The 13,549-nt window shown below is 49.4% G+C and overlaps 1 protein-coding gene across 1 annotated transcript in view; it reads right to left on the bottom strand.

The window, feature by feature from the left end:
* Nucleotides 1–4,074: 4,074 nt before the first annotated feature.
* Nucleotides 4,075–13,549, bottom strand: part of UBP1 (upstream binding protein 1) — a 28,400-nt gene continuing 18,925 nt past the window's right edge. The window contains exons 14-17 of the mRNA XM_027835922.1: nt 13,270–13,382; nt 7,746–7,888; nt 7,141–7,192; nt 4,075–6,548 (exon numbers count right to left, since the gene is read on the bottom strand). Coding sequence (XP_027691723.1) covers nt 6,511–6,548; nt 7,141–7,192; nt 7,746–7,888; nt 13,270–13,382 — 346 coding nt within the window. The 3' untranslated portion in view covers nt 4,075–6,510. The remainder of the gene's footprint in view (nt 6,549–7,140; nt 7,193–7,745; nt 7,889–13,269; nt 13,383–13,549) is intronic.

Raw genomic sequence — 13,549 nt, 5'->3', positions numbered from 1 at the left:
AGTTACCTCAGGTTGAAGTCGGTCCCTCCCTAGCTGAAGTTCCAACTGAAGAAAAGGTTTTGAATTACATTAGGCTCCTCTTGTGGAGAAAAGCTCCTGGTGCTGATTCTATTCCAGCTGAGATCTACAAGGCAGGGGTCCCCTGCTCATACGAAAGCTGATGGACACTTTTCAAGTTATATGGCAAGAGGAGTTTATCCCACAGGAGTTCAAGGATGCCTCCGTTGTCCATCTCTTTAAAGATAAAGGGAAATAGATTGTCCTGTGACCATCACGGGGGGGATCTCTCTCTTAGTCATTGCTGGCAAGATTCTTGCTAGAGTCCTCCTCAGTAGGCTGATCCTTCTCCTGCAAAATGGTCATCTACCTAAGAGTCAGTGTGGCTTCAGAAAGGGCCAAGGAACAGTTGATATGGTGTTTGCTGCCCGATAACTCCAGGAGAAATGCCAAGAGCAGAACAGAGGCCTGTAATCAACACATGTAGATCTGACCGAGGCCTTTGAGGGCTTATGGAAAATTATATCAAAATTTGGTGGCCTGGAGAAGTTTAAAAGCATTATATGTCAATTTCGTGATGGCATTCTTGCCCAAGTTCTAGGTAAGGAACGATATTCTCACACTTTCCCAGTCACCAGTGGAGTGAAAAAAGGCTGTGTGCTTGCTCCCATGCTTTTTAGCATGATGTTTTCAGCCATGTTGTCAGATGCCTTCAATGAGGATGAACACAGTATCAAGGTCAGCTGCCTCACTGATGGTAAGTTCTTCAACTTGAAAAGGCTACAAGCCAAGACTAAAGTGAAGGGAGTGTTGGTGCATGATTTTCTGTTTGCAGATGGTTGTGCACTTAATGCAACCTCTGAAGCTGAGATGCAACAAAGTATAGATCGATTCTCTGCTGCTTGCACTAATTTTGGCCTAATATTTAACACCAAGAAAACACAGGTGTTCCATCAGCCAGCACCACACCATCTATACATAACCATCAGTCACAGCAAATGGAGAAATATTGAATGCTGTGGGTAAGTTCACTTACCTTGGCAGTATATTTTCTAGGAACGAACACTTTGATAATGAGATTGACCCATGCATTGCCAGAGCCAGCTCAGTGTTTGGGAGGCTCCAAAGGAAAGTGTAGGAGAGAAGAGGTATTAGACTGACTACCAGACTGAAGGTCTACAGAGCCATTGTGCTGACCTCCCCGTTGTATGCCTGTGAACCCTAGGCAGTCTAGCAGGGCCATGCCAGGAAACGGCATCGCTTCCGTCTGAATTGTTTTAGGAAGGCTCTGAAGATCACCTGGCAGGAGAAGGTGCCAGACTCTAAGGTCCTTTCTGGAGCTAAACCACCAGGCATTCAAACTCTACTGCAGAGAGCAACACTCCAATGGGCTGGCCATGTTCAAATGCCAAATGTATGCTTTCCAAAAGGACTTATTTTACGGACAACTCACCCAAGCCAGGTGCTCATACACAGGTCAGAAACAATACAAAGACACTCTCAAAGTTTCTCTTAAGGACTCTGGAATTCATCGTGTGACATGGGAGACGCCGGCACGAGACCGCCGAGCATGGCATGCCCTCATCAGAGAAGGCAAGGTACTTTGTGAACAAAACAGAATTGTAGTTCAAAACAAAGGTGAGACGTGCGACTTAAGAGACTCTACTAGTACCTGACCTGTGGTAGAGCCTTCCAAGTTTGTACTGGTCTGATCAGCCACAGTTGGACTCTAACATGGCGATATCACTTTGGTCCTCTTCGAAGATGAAGGACACCAAACCCACCTGTGCCGGCCGTGCCGTGCACTCTCCTCCTATAAGGAGCAGGCTGCCAAGGTCATACTTACCAGTCTTCGGTGCCCACCCGGATAAACACAGAGACGAGCCGATCAGGAGGTGCAAACACTCGAGCTTTATTCAGAGGCCATCACAGCAAGGCCAAGCAGGAAGGCCAGAGCAAGAGAGCAGGAGCAAAAGAGAGCGAGCTCCGATCCCTACCGTTCCTTAAGTACCTCCTTAGCCCCTCCTCCTCAGCCCGCCTACTAGATTGTAGGATCAGATAGCGGAAGGGGATGTCTGGGTTTAGCGCACCAAGGGAGAGGAAGTGACGCAGGAGGCTAGGACCGGATACCGGAAGGAGGCGTCTGGGGTCAGTGCTACACAAAGGGAAAGTACGTGACCCAGGAAGTCAGGTTTGGACACAGGAAGGAGGCATCTGGGGTTAGCGTTGTACCTAGGGAGGGGGCTAGACAAAGGGAGCTCATTCTCTGCCGTCCCACTCCCACGTGGCACAGCCCCCTGCCTCAGGAGCACGTGCTCTGGCTACTTCCTTGTATCCTGTTCCTTCCCTAGCCTATCACAGCTCCACATAGCACAGCCCACTGCCTCAGGAGCGTGAGCTCCGGTTATTTCTCCGTATCCAGCTCCCATCCCAGTTCACCAAAACTCCGCCTAGCACAGCCCCTGCCTCGGGAGCGTGAGCTCCAGTTACTTCCTAATATCTTGTTCCTACCCCATCTTGCCACAACCTCCACTTGGCAGTAGCCAACATCAGACAATCCCTCACACCCACCCACCCCCTGGTCTTGTCCAATGAATCTGAATCACTTAGACTTTGAATATGATGCCTTGGTCAGAGACTTGCTGCAAACACTCTGTTCTCCATTTGCCCATTTTTCTTATTTTAAGTTAGATGTGTGTGCAAAAACCAATTTTATGGAATCAAAACCATGCATTTTATCTCATGACCCTGTCACCTAGCCAATCCTCGGCCCCCACCCACAGACCTCCCAAGTTTTCTTCGTCTTTCCACTGTTTGATGATGTGACCTCTTACGTTTCAGTGACATAGCCATCCGAAGGTTCTCTTCATCACGCGATGTGAAGCCCTGGTCTAAAGCTAATTTCTACTGTATCGGCGTCCAGTTCTCCAGTTTTGTCACATGTGAAAGGATGAGTCCTTCCAGTACTAGGGATCTTTCGGGCTCAGACGCTTTGTGTGTCCTATAGCTGAACTGCTCCGCTCATCAACCTCTCTCTCAGCACCAAATTGACTTAATCATGACTAATTTGTACTAGCTTGACTTCCGGTACCAAAAGACCAGTTCGGTGGTAGAGTAGATACACATTCAACATGGAGTAAGACTTACATTCAAATACCGCCTCAAGCACATTAGCAGCTGTGTGACCCCGGGCAGATCACTTATCCTCCATGTGCCTCCGTTTTCAACTGGAAAATGGGGATAATAGCACCTCCCTTCAGGGTTGTTGTGAGACTCAAATAAGGTCATTTATAATGCCCTTAGCATGGTATCTAGAACACCGCAAATGCTATGTAAATGTGAGCTATTATGAACTTTTTTCAGCCCTCTCAAGTTTTGCTCCCTTGTTCCTCCATGTGAATTTCCTTTTTTTCTTGATAAAATATTCATTTAGTAGTTTGACCTGCCTAACACAAAACAATCGATTTAGTAGTTCTGTCATATAGACTTGGTCGACCCTGTTTATCTGGTATGTACATAGTTATTTCGGTCGCTTCTCTCAAGAGTAGGACCTGTCTTTGGACTTCATTTTCCTGCGTCCTCAGCACTTCGCCCAGTGCCTGGCCCATTCCCCCAAAATTAACCAAAGCCCTCTCCTCCTACGCCTCCCACGGGCACCCCTTTTCCTCCCCCCACCACTCTCTCTTCATGCTGGGCTCAGATAAAAGTTGGACCTGCTCCTTGCCAAGCACGGTTAACTCCTCAGAACGCACCCGTGGGTCCTTCCCTCCTCTTCTCCACCAACTTGCCTCCACTTAGATGTTTCCTTGCCTCCTGTGAACATGCCCATCACCCTGCTTTTTGAAAACAAGCCCAAATAGTACCTGCTGACCAGGTGTGGTGTGAGTCTTTCTCACCTCTTGTCACAAGCTCCTCCTGAACGGCTGCAGAGAAGGCTGGGCTGAACTAATTTTTACAATGTGCACAAATGACCAGCTCCGGGGTACACTCAAGAAAATAAACTGACTAGAAATAAACCGGAGGCAAGATTTTCTTGTCGACGCATGGAGCACACAATAAAAACCAGTTCAGAAGATGCAGAGTGGGACCATTTTTTCAAGTTTATTTAAAAAGCATAGAAACCCTGACAAATGCACTCATGCTATAAGGCAAGAGAGACCATCTATCCCCGTCCAGGGGACAGGCTGCAGTGCCACCAATCCCCTCAGGGCAGCCTCCACTGCATGGCAACAAGACCACTCGGCCCCTGGGCCCGATGGCTTTGCCACGGTCCCGTCAGAGACACGGAGGCCGGGGGCTTCTTGCTGATCTCTCTGGGAGACGTTTGTCTCTGAGCGAAGCTTATATGAGCACACGTACACACTCACACACACAACAAGATCTTGTTATTTAAATGTTGACACAGGGACAGACACTTCCTTTGCAAAAAGACACTGCGTGCTTTGTCTTGCTACGACAGTAAGAAGGGAGGCCCGCTGCCTCTGGCGCTTCTGAGCAGCCACTGACCATGTGAGGCAGAAAGTGAGCAGAGCCAAATGTCCTAGTGAACAGCAATGCCCTGGACTCGTGGGCCTAAAAACACAGACACGACTCTGTGCAGGGAAAAGAAGTGGGGAGGGACTTCCCTGGCGGGGTCTAAGCGAGGGCGGGAACGCTGCCTTCATGGTCCGTGTGGCCAGGCAGGAAAATACTAAGGGTTTTCCCGAGCACCTCTGACCCAAGGACCTGACGGGGCAGCCGCAAGCCTCTGCTAAGGAGTCTTACGTGGCTTCGGCTCCCGTATCCTGTGGTCAAGCAGGGACGATAGAGAAGGAAGGGCAAAAGTAGCCAGAGAAGTTCTCTCTGAGGTCTAGTTAAGCACACAGAGGGGCACCATTAATATAGCAGGAAAGGAAACACATTTGCAAAATGTTCGGAAAACATTTATCATAGTTAAACTAAAATGTGTACATCCCACTCTCAAAACAGCAAGTTGCTGGTGTGATAATTTAATTCCTGGTGCCTGGGGGTAAACTGAGCCATTTCACTCTGTGATATCTGAGGTGAGATAGATTCAAGTGGGTAATTTCCCCACTTCTCAAACTATCCTATCAATTTTGAAACCATGCAAAGCGTCTGTGTCCGTGTTGTTCCCTGCGCGCTGAGGCCCAAATGGTGAGCCCCGCGGCATGCCAATAGGCGGAACAAACCCACAGACACAGAACTGGACCTGCAGGCTTCCCCTCCCCCCACCTTACTACCAGGGAATGAAATATTTGGTCATGAAAAGGCCCAAGGGCATCGCAACAAGTCTCAAAGGGGAAAAATGAAATCTGCCTTGGGTGGGGATCACCTCTCCTTCGTGTCTGCATGGAAGCAGTACAGATTTTTAAAACCAGGACCCCGTCCCAGTGGAGAAAGAAGACAACAGACCTAGCCTTCTCCACCAGAAACCCAGGAATACACACATGGGTACAAACATGCATACATGCATGCACCAAGTTTAAAACTATAATGGGACAAAAGCCAACACGTGTATTTTCAGCATGTAATACTACACTAGGCAAAGGAGCTCAAGAATGATCCCAGATTTCACTTTTGTGAATAGTTTGGCCCAAAAGATACAATGAAAATGGCAAAGGGGAGAATATCCAAAAACGGCTTCTGTAATTGATGGGGAAGCCCTGGGGCACATGGCGAAGGCCCACACCTCGTCCTGACACCCTCAGAGACAGGGCCAGACCCTGCCTGTGGCCTTCCTAGCCCCTCGACACTGACCGCCAAGCTCTTACCACTAGGAAGACATTCCTGCTTTCTGCTGAGTTACTTCTCTCTGGTGTCTAGGCCAAGAAGTCAACATTGTTTTGTTTTGTTTTTTAAAGAAGGGAGTAAAAAGACAAAGGAAAACAGGGGGAAAAAAAAGCTGACATGAGCAGAGCTTCCCCACAAAAAGGAAACGAGGGTGCTGGGGAGGGGAGCACCTCCACGGGTCCTGAAGTCGACAAGCTCCAATGACCATGCGGCACTGGGACCCATCTGGGCGTGCCACATCTCCACCCACGCCTCACACGCCCCACACACACTCAGACACAGAAGTGGGCCTGACCCACAAGCTGGTGGCGTTTCCAGCCTCACTTGTCCCCGCAGACTTCCAGGTATCTTGCTCCCCTGCCCCGGGCCTCCCCAAGTCACCGGAGGGTACAAGCAGGGACAAATAAACGGGCACAGGGCGGGATACATTCATTTCCAAACCGGACACAGTGTCACGGAGGGTGAGGTGGCTTCCAGGACCAGCCGAGGGGGAGTAGCCCCTCAGCGGTCCACGTCCACTCCACACCCTCCGGAGAAACTCATGGTAAGGGCAGTGACGAGAAGCTAGGGCACCTCTCAGGCAGCGCATCACAGAGATCACTTCACGTTTTCAATATGAAACATTTGTAAGCGGTGAAGTCCAATCCCAACAATCCCAACGCCCCTCAGGAGGGTGAAGTGAGGCTTCAATCCGTCCTGAGGCAAGGCCAGCACGTTCCTGGTTTACTTCAGAATGATATGGATGCCTTCACCGTTTTCCGCTAGGGGACAGAAAAGACAAGTTAGACCAGATGGCAGCCCGCGGCCAGAGTGCGACCAGGGGGCTCTGCTCAACATGTGAGGGGAAGGCTTGCCAAGCCCCTGTCTGGCCCCCTTCCTCTTCCAGTCCTGCAGCCTCTCCCACTCCCCACCAGATCCAGGACAGAAAAGGCCCTGACAGGCTTCTGTGGAAAAGCCTCGGCTGTGACTGTGGGGTGGTGGGAGGAGAAGTCCCGAGACATCTGGCAGCGTCACCAGGAACGTCGGGGCAGGGGGCAGAGCTGTACAAGGTCCCAATGGGATGAGTCAGCTTTACCTCTCCACATCAGGGCTGGGTAAGAAGGCCCCACAAGATCTCTGGCCCCCTCTCCTCGAGAATTAGATCAAGTGCCGCCCATCAAACATGCTGAAAACCCTCGGTCAGCAGCACCTGGCGTTCACAGGCCTGGACCCCAAAGGCCCAGGAAGGAGCCACTAAGGCTTCCCTCTGGGGGAGCATCAGGAAAACACAGAGTGCCGACCCCACCCACAGATGAATGAGCCCCAACACCCAGACTGCTGCGCCTCACGCACTCTCCCAAGCACACAAAATACCTTTTACAGTGGCGAACAAGAAACAACTCTCATCTTGAAAGTTCTGAACCACCTAGAAAGACGAAGCAAAGGTAAGGCAGCACAATGAGTCCTAATCTCCCTCCCCTGACCAACAAGAAAGAACGCGGTCAGTCCTGGGGACGAGAGAGGCCGCTTTTCATCATCTAGGCTGTCCCTATGAAGGATGACAGCCGGGGCCGGGCCTCTGCCCTTGAGACCCTCCAGTCAAGGAAAGGGGAACACTTGGACGAACGACTGTCCAGGGATCCCTCCGACCCTAATCCCCGTCCCCACGCCGAGAGCATGGAAGGAACGGCCTGAGATGGAAGTACGTGGACCCAGCCACTGGGTGGTTCGGGTCTCTGAGGTCTCGGATGTCCAAATGCTTTCTCGTCCTGCCCGCTCCAACACAGAGCTGCTGGTCCTAGCTCTACGTCACAGAGGAAGTTGGACATGGTATACAGTTCAGACTAGCGGGGTGATGACAAGTCCCCCCTGAGCAAACAGGCTCTGAAAAAAAGGGTGAGCCACACCGCTTCTGCAGCCAATGGGTGGCCACTAACACCGCCAGGCCAGGCCAGGCCAGGCCAGGCCAGCTCCCTTACCTGGTCACTAAGGAGAACGTGAATCCCGGTGGGACCCTGTCTGTAAACCTGGTTAATCTGGTGCAAGGGAACATTGAACGCCGAAGCCAATTTCCGAGTGACTTCTGAGGCTGCCATCTCTTCCAGGTAGATTGCGTGATAAACTGAAAGAATGAGTAACACCAAGAAGTGGTCGCTGGGAGAACTAGAAGACCATCAGGGCTGTGAGCAGCAGCAGGTGGGCCTGTGGGGACGGGGGGCCTCAGACAGACTGCGCCCCTCCCTCAGGGCTGCTGGGCTTCCTTCCCCTGCTTCAGTCCCTTCTGACACAAGGGCTCCTTGTCCAGGGCCCTTCTGGGGGCCGTGCCTTGGGGATTCTTCACACAGAACAAGATGTGGAGAGGGAGTCTGAGCGCTGACTCTTACTGCCCCTCAGTTTCCTCATCTATAAAATAGGATGACTGCAAGTCGGAATTCAAAGGGCCCAGGTGAAGACAGGTTGTGACTGGGGAATGGCCAAGAGGCCTGTGTTCAAACACAGGTAATGCAGCTGTATGGCCAGCCCAAGAGAGGAGGAAGGTAAAAAGGACCCCCAGACATGGCCTGCCAATGACAGGAGGCCAGCTTCTCAGTCAGTCATGGAGTCAGTTACACAAAGGCATAGGCTAAGTGCAGGAGGAGCGAGTCAACTGAAGTGTCCTGTGCCCCACGGAAGCTGAGCTGCACCTCGAAGGAAGAGGCTGACTCCGACAGGTGCAAGGAAAAGGGAAAAATGAACCCTAAGCAGTACAAAGTCACCAGCTTGGGGTGGGGCTGCTGGCTGGGCCAGAGTCGAGGGGGTGCCTGGGAATAATCTGGAAGGCTACCAGACTGTGGAGGGCTTTAAAGGCCAACGAACACGGTTTATCTTTTTATCACAAAGGGAGTGGGGAGCAAGCACTTCAGAACGTCAGCATGGTAGCTCATGGGCCAGGAGAAAGGGGAGCAGAGTCTGAGCAGGCAGAGACTCCTGTGCGCAGGAAGAGCACTGAGGGCCTCAGAAGGAGAAGAATAATGCGCCAAGAGCCTAGGCTGCAGAGGCAAGAGAACCTGGGTTCAAATCCCACCTCAAATACTTAACAGCTGCCTACCCTGAGCAAGCTGCTGAAGCTCCCTTGGCCTCAATTTCCTCATCTGTAAAACGATGCTGATAGCACCAACCTCACAGGGTTGTCGTGAGGATCAAGTGACTCAGAATGAGGGTTACCACAGTGCCCGGCACACAGTAGGTTCTGACTCCCAGCCTGCCCCAATCAAAGGTTCCGGAAAATTTGTTCCCTAAGGGAGTAGCCAGAGGCCTCCTCTCCCTCCTCTTCCTCCTCCCCATCCACACCATGGCCTGCTCTCTGCTCCCTCCCTCCAGCGCATCCATCTCTTTTCTCACTCTCTTCTAAAGCCTCCCACCTCAAACTGCTCTCTCCAAAGTTACCAGCGATTTTTTAACGGCCACATCTGATGGCCTTGCCGCAATTCTCAGCCTCCTTGACCTCTCTGCAGCCTTGGACACTCAACCACTCTCTCCTCCGAGATCCTCTCTGGACAGAAGCTTTCGTGATCCAGCCCCCAAAGCCATCACGGCAGGGAGAAATCACAGCCAACAAGGAACCTGTGACCACCAGCAAGAAGCACTGACAACTACCTCCAGCTTCCCCCTCAGATCCACCTTCCAGGGAAACAACCCTGTGAAGAAGGGGCCGGCCTGCCCACCAATTGCCATGCCTAGGACAGAGAAGCTGGGCTTACTGAAGCAGCCAGGCCTGCTGCTGAGGGAAAAATGGAAGGCAGCCCATGCCAGGCAAGGCAAACCACTCCCGCCAGCTGGGCCACCACTGCCTCTCCTCAGACCCCAAGCCCGACAGCCTTGACAAGAGCCAGGCTTCTAGCCTGGTCCCGCTCTTGCAGAGGCCGCGGCCCCAGCTGCTGCGTCCTCTGAACGGACGTGACTAACGCAGGATTTATATGGACATATATATTCACGTGACTATATATCAGACACATTTTTGGTAGATTTTGTTCTCCTTGTCTACTTGATGAAAGGGAGATAATTTGAAACTCAAACAAAACTGAATTTTAAGAGAATTGACAGTCCTTGGCACTGTCAAATGGCTTGAGACCAGGAAAAAAATCTGATCTGGTCAGTGAGAACGATACCAAAGAGGCAGCTACATGCTCTTCCTCCCCTGCAGCCTGGCCACCCCCATCCCAGCCCCCTGCAGCCTGGCAGCCTCCCCATCAGAGACAGAGCAGGTCCTGCCTCACTCTCCTATTCGGATCCCCCAGCACTAAGTGCACGGCTTTGTACACAGTAAGCACTCAATAAAGACTTCCTTTTGTCCTGGATTTCCTCCTATCTGACCATCCCTCTGCCAGTCTTCAGCTAGTTCAGGCACGCTCCTCCAAGCATCCGCCAAGGCTCTGCCCTTCTCTTTCTCACTACATAGCTCATCCACTCCCAAGAGTTAAACGACTACCTCTATGAAGACAACTCTCAGACCTGTGCCTCAGCTCTCATCCTGCATCCCTGACTGGCTGCCCAAAGGATCGACACCTCAGCGTGTCTGAAATAGAACTCAATGATCTTTCCCCCTAACCATCCTCTCTCGGTGACCTCTACCAGCATCACCAAGTCGTCCCTCACACTCTCACCGTACAAATCCAACAGCGTCAGATCATGGTATTTCTACCTTCACAACAGCTCTCAAATCACCCGATACTCTACGTATCAAGCGCACATTTGGATTCAAGCGCTCCTGACTTTTTACCCGGAGTGATAGAATATTCTTTTAATTCAGGGGTCTTCCTGACTTCAGGCCCGGGCCTCAATCCTACGCATTTTATTCTACGCAGTTAAAAGCCCTATTCTGAAAAGGGATCCAAAGGTTCACCAGGTTGCCAACAGGGCAACGGGGATATAAAGGTTAGGAATCTCTGTTCTGATGGGTCTCTCCCTACTCCATCTGATCTTTTGTTCAGCTGCCAAGATGATTTCCCTAAACTCTAAAGTGTCTCCAAGAGCTCCCTATTACCACTCTTCAATTCTTTGTACATTTTACTCCCCCTCAACACACCCTACAACTCAATGCCACTGACCTTGAATGATTTGTCATTTCACCCCCAAATCTCAGGCTTTCTTCAAGATTTCAGCCACATCTCACTTCTGCCAGGGGCCTTTTCAACACCGCCCCAACTCCTTTCGCTAGTGCCTTTAGCTTTTAAGTTCCTTTCCATTTACACTACATATATCCTGCATGTTGCATACTGACGCACTGCCCCCCTCCAGGACAGGGGATGTTTTTGTCTTTTTTTCTTTCTCTAGGACTTGGCAATGTTTGGCACATAGTAAACACTTAATATGCTTGTATGACTTGACCCACATCACAGAAATGAAAAATAAACTCGGGCTTTCCTGACATCAGGGTTGGGTCTATCTGCTATGTCACAATGTCCTTCCCATTTCCCTCCCTATCTCTAGATAAAAATAGGAAAGAAGGTTGGATTAAGACAGCCGCAATCCTTTGACTACTTGTCAAATAGTTTCTGGTACTCCAGATTTCTATATATATCTTGGATACTAAATCCTTCTCAGTGCTATTTTCCCCTCAGTCACTTACTTTCCTCCTTATCCTAAATGAACTATCTGCTCAAAACCTTTTCAATTTCAAGGAAATCAAAAGAATCTGTTTTGCTCATTTGTAAAAGCCACAAATCCCTTCCTTGGCAAACCCTCCTCCTGGCAAGAGACCAGTGGAGAGCTGACCATTCAATGTTTACAATTCAGACTTCAATTCCACTTTGAATGGACTGTGGTGGATGGCAGAAGGCTGACTCGGGGCTGCACTCATGTCCTCAGCAGAGCTTATCCAATCCAGAGTTCTTTCCTAAGGGATTTGAAGTTCCCCTATCAAGACCATTGCATTCACGTGCTCTTCTATTTTTTAACCAATACCAAATGGCTGAGATGGCTGCTCTTTAAAATGCAATTTAAGGTTTAGAAGTGCTAATCGCTCTTCTATCTTGCATTTTTAAAAAAATAAATTCTCATGGTAGATTTTTAGTTCCTCCAAATTTCTTGTTCCTATTTTATCTCTTTAGCTCTGCAAAGTATCTGTTTTTGTAGAGAGACTCGGATGGCATTAAGCCTTTAGCAGCACGGTCACTTTCACCTACTTTGGCACAGCTTTGCTACGATAGCTACTAAAATACTTTGTAACTGAGGGTTATCTAAGTATTGAGAGTGCTCTGGTACGTTAACACCTAAATATCCTGTGCATTTTGTAGTTATTCGGAAGAATTCCTTTTATATTACTGCCTTTTCAGATTTTGCTGCTACAATACAGAAATGGTAGTGTTTTGTATAGGTTTGTGTTTGCAGCTGTAGCCTGCAATGTTACAGCTCTTGTTATTCATCTGTGGACTTCCTAAGTAAATGTAAGGTCATCAACGCAAAAGGATACTTTCTCTTTGCCTGTCATTACGCCTGTCTTTGTCGTGTTCTACTGCTATTGCTAACATTTCTAGAACTAGAGCGAATTATACAAGCTATAAAGTTGCTAAGGCCTGTTGATTTCACCTCTGCTACATCTCTAGTTGGTTTCACCTCTGCAGCATCATCTTTTCATCCAGTTCGCCCCCTCCTCTCCTCTGACCTTGCCCCTACTCTGGTGCAGACCTTCATCACTTCATGTCTGGACTGCTGCCATAACTTGCTGGGGCATCTGCCTGCCTCCAGTCCCTCTCCACTCCAGTTCATCCTCCATTCAGACACAATTACATTTAAAATTTCTGAACCAATGTTCTTTCATGATATTGCTCTCTTTTTCTGCTTTATCCTTTTCTGGTTTAGGCATCAGGACTATATTTGGTTGATAAGAGAAGTCTGACAGGGTGCTTTCTTCATTTTTTGACATAATTTTGTTCCTGAAAAATCTGACAGTATTCCCCTACAGATCCACTGGGACAGATTTGGGGTTTTCTGGCTAATTCTTTAATATCTGCTTCTACTTTGCTCTCTGAGATTGGATTATGTATCACTTAACATCTCTACGTGGTGTCCTTTTAAAAACGGGCTTTTTGTAATTTAAGGTAGCCCTTTATTTCTTTTCTGTATTCAGTTTTGTTAGGAGAGTAGATTCTGTAAATTCTCTTTATTTCTCTGGTTGCGTTGTGATTCGCTTTGTTCATTTTTTAGTTTCTTGATTTGGTTTTCTGCTCTCTAACAAATATGCCCTCAAGGAGCTTCCATTTGAAGAGAAACAGATCAAAATGGTAATTCCATTTAGAGGGAGAGAAGGCGGGCCCACTGCTCCCCAGGCACTCTGAGCTTGCTCATGGTATTCTAAGCCCCATCTCCTCATACCCCACTACTGGATGCCTAGAAAGATGTCCAGCTGCCAGCATCAGCACCTCAGCAGCAGCTTGGACACAGCTGCGGCCAAGCTCTTTTCAGCTTCCTAGGCCCTGACACAGTTGCCTCCTAAGCCCCAAGCGCTCCAGAATGCATGCATACCATATACAGCACCATTGCTGTGATCTCCATGGCCTGCACCAGGTTGCATTTCCAGCTGTGCGCTCCTGGGCTGCTCCTGGCAGACGTAGATGGTGAGACGAGGTCTAATTGTCCTGCAGGTACAACATACCATAGGTGAAGCTAGCTCACAGCATGAGAAAGTTACAGCTGTCTCCTTACAGTAACATTTCCTTTCATAAGGATTACTTAGAAAACATGAATGTAATCACAAACAAGTGAATACCATTTGTATAACATTTTGAAGTTTGGAAAGTATGTG

This window comes from Vombatus ursinus, unplaced genomic scaffold (assembly GCF_900497805.2).
Source record: "Vombatus ursinus unplaced genomic scaffold, bare-nosed wombat genome assembly UNPS02014817.1, whole genome shotgun sequence".
Lineage (NCBI taxonomy): Eukaryota > Metazoa > Chordata > Mammalia > Diprotodontia > Vombatidae > Vombatus > Vombatus ursinus.
This window is presented reverse-complemented; position numbering and strand designations above follow the sequence as displayed.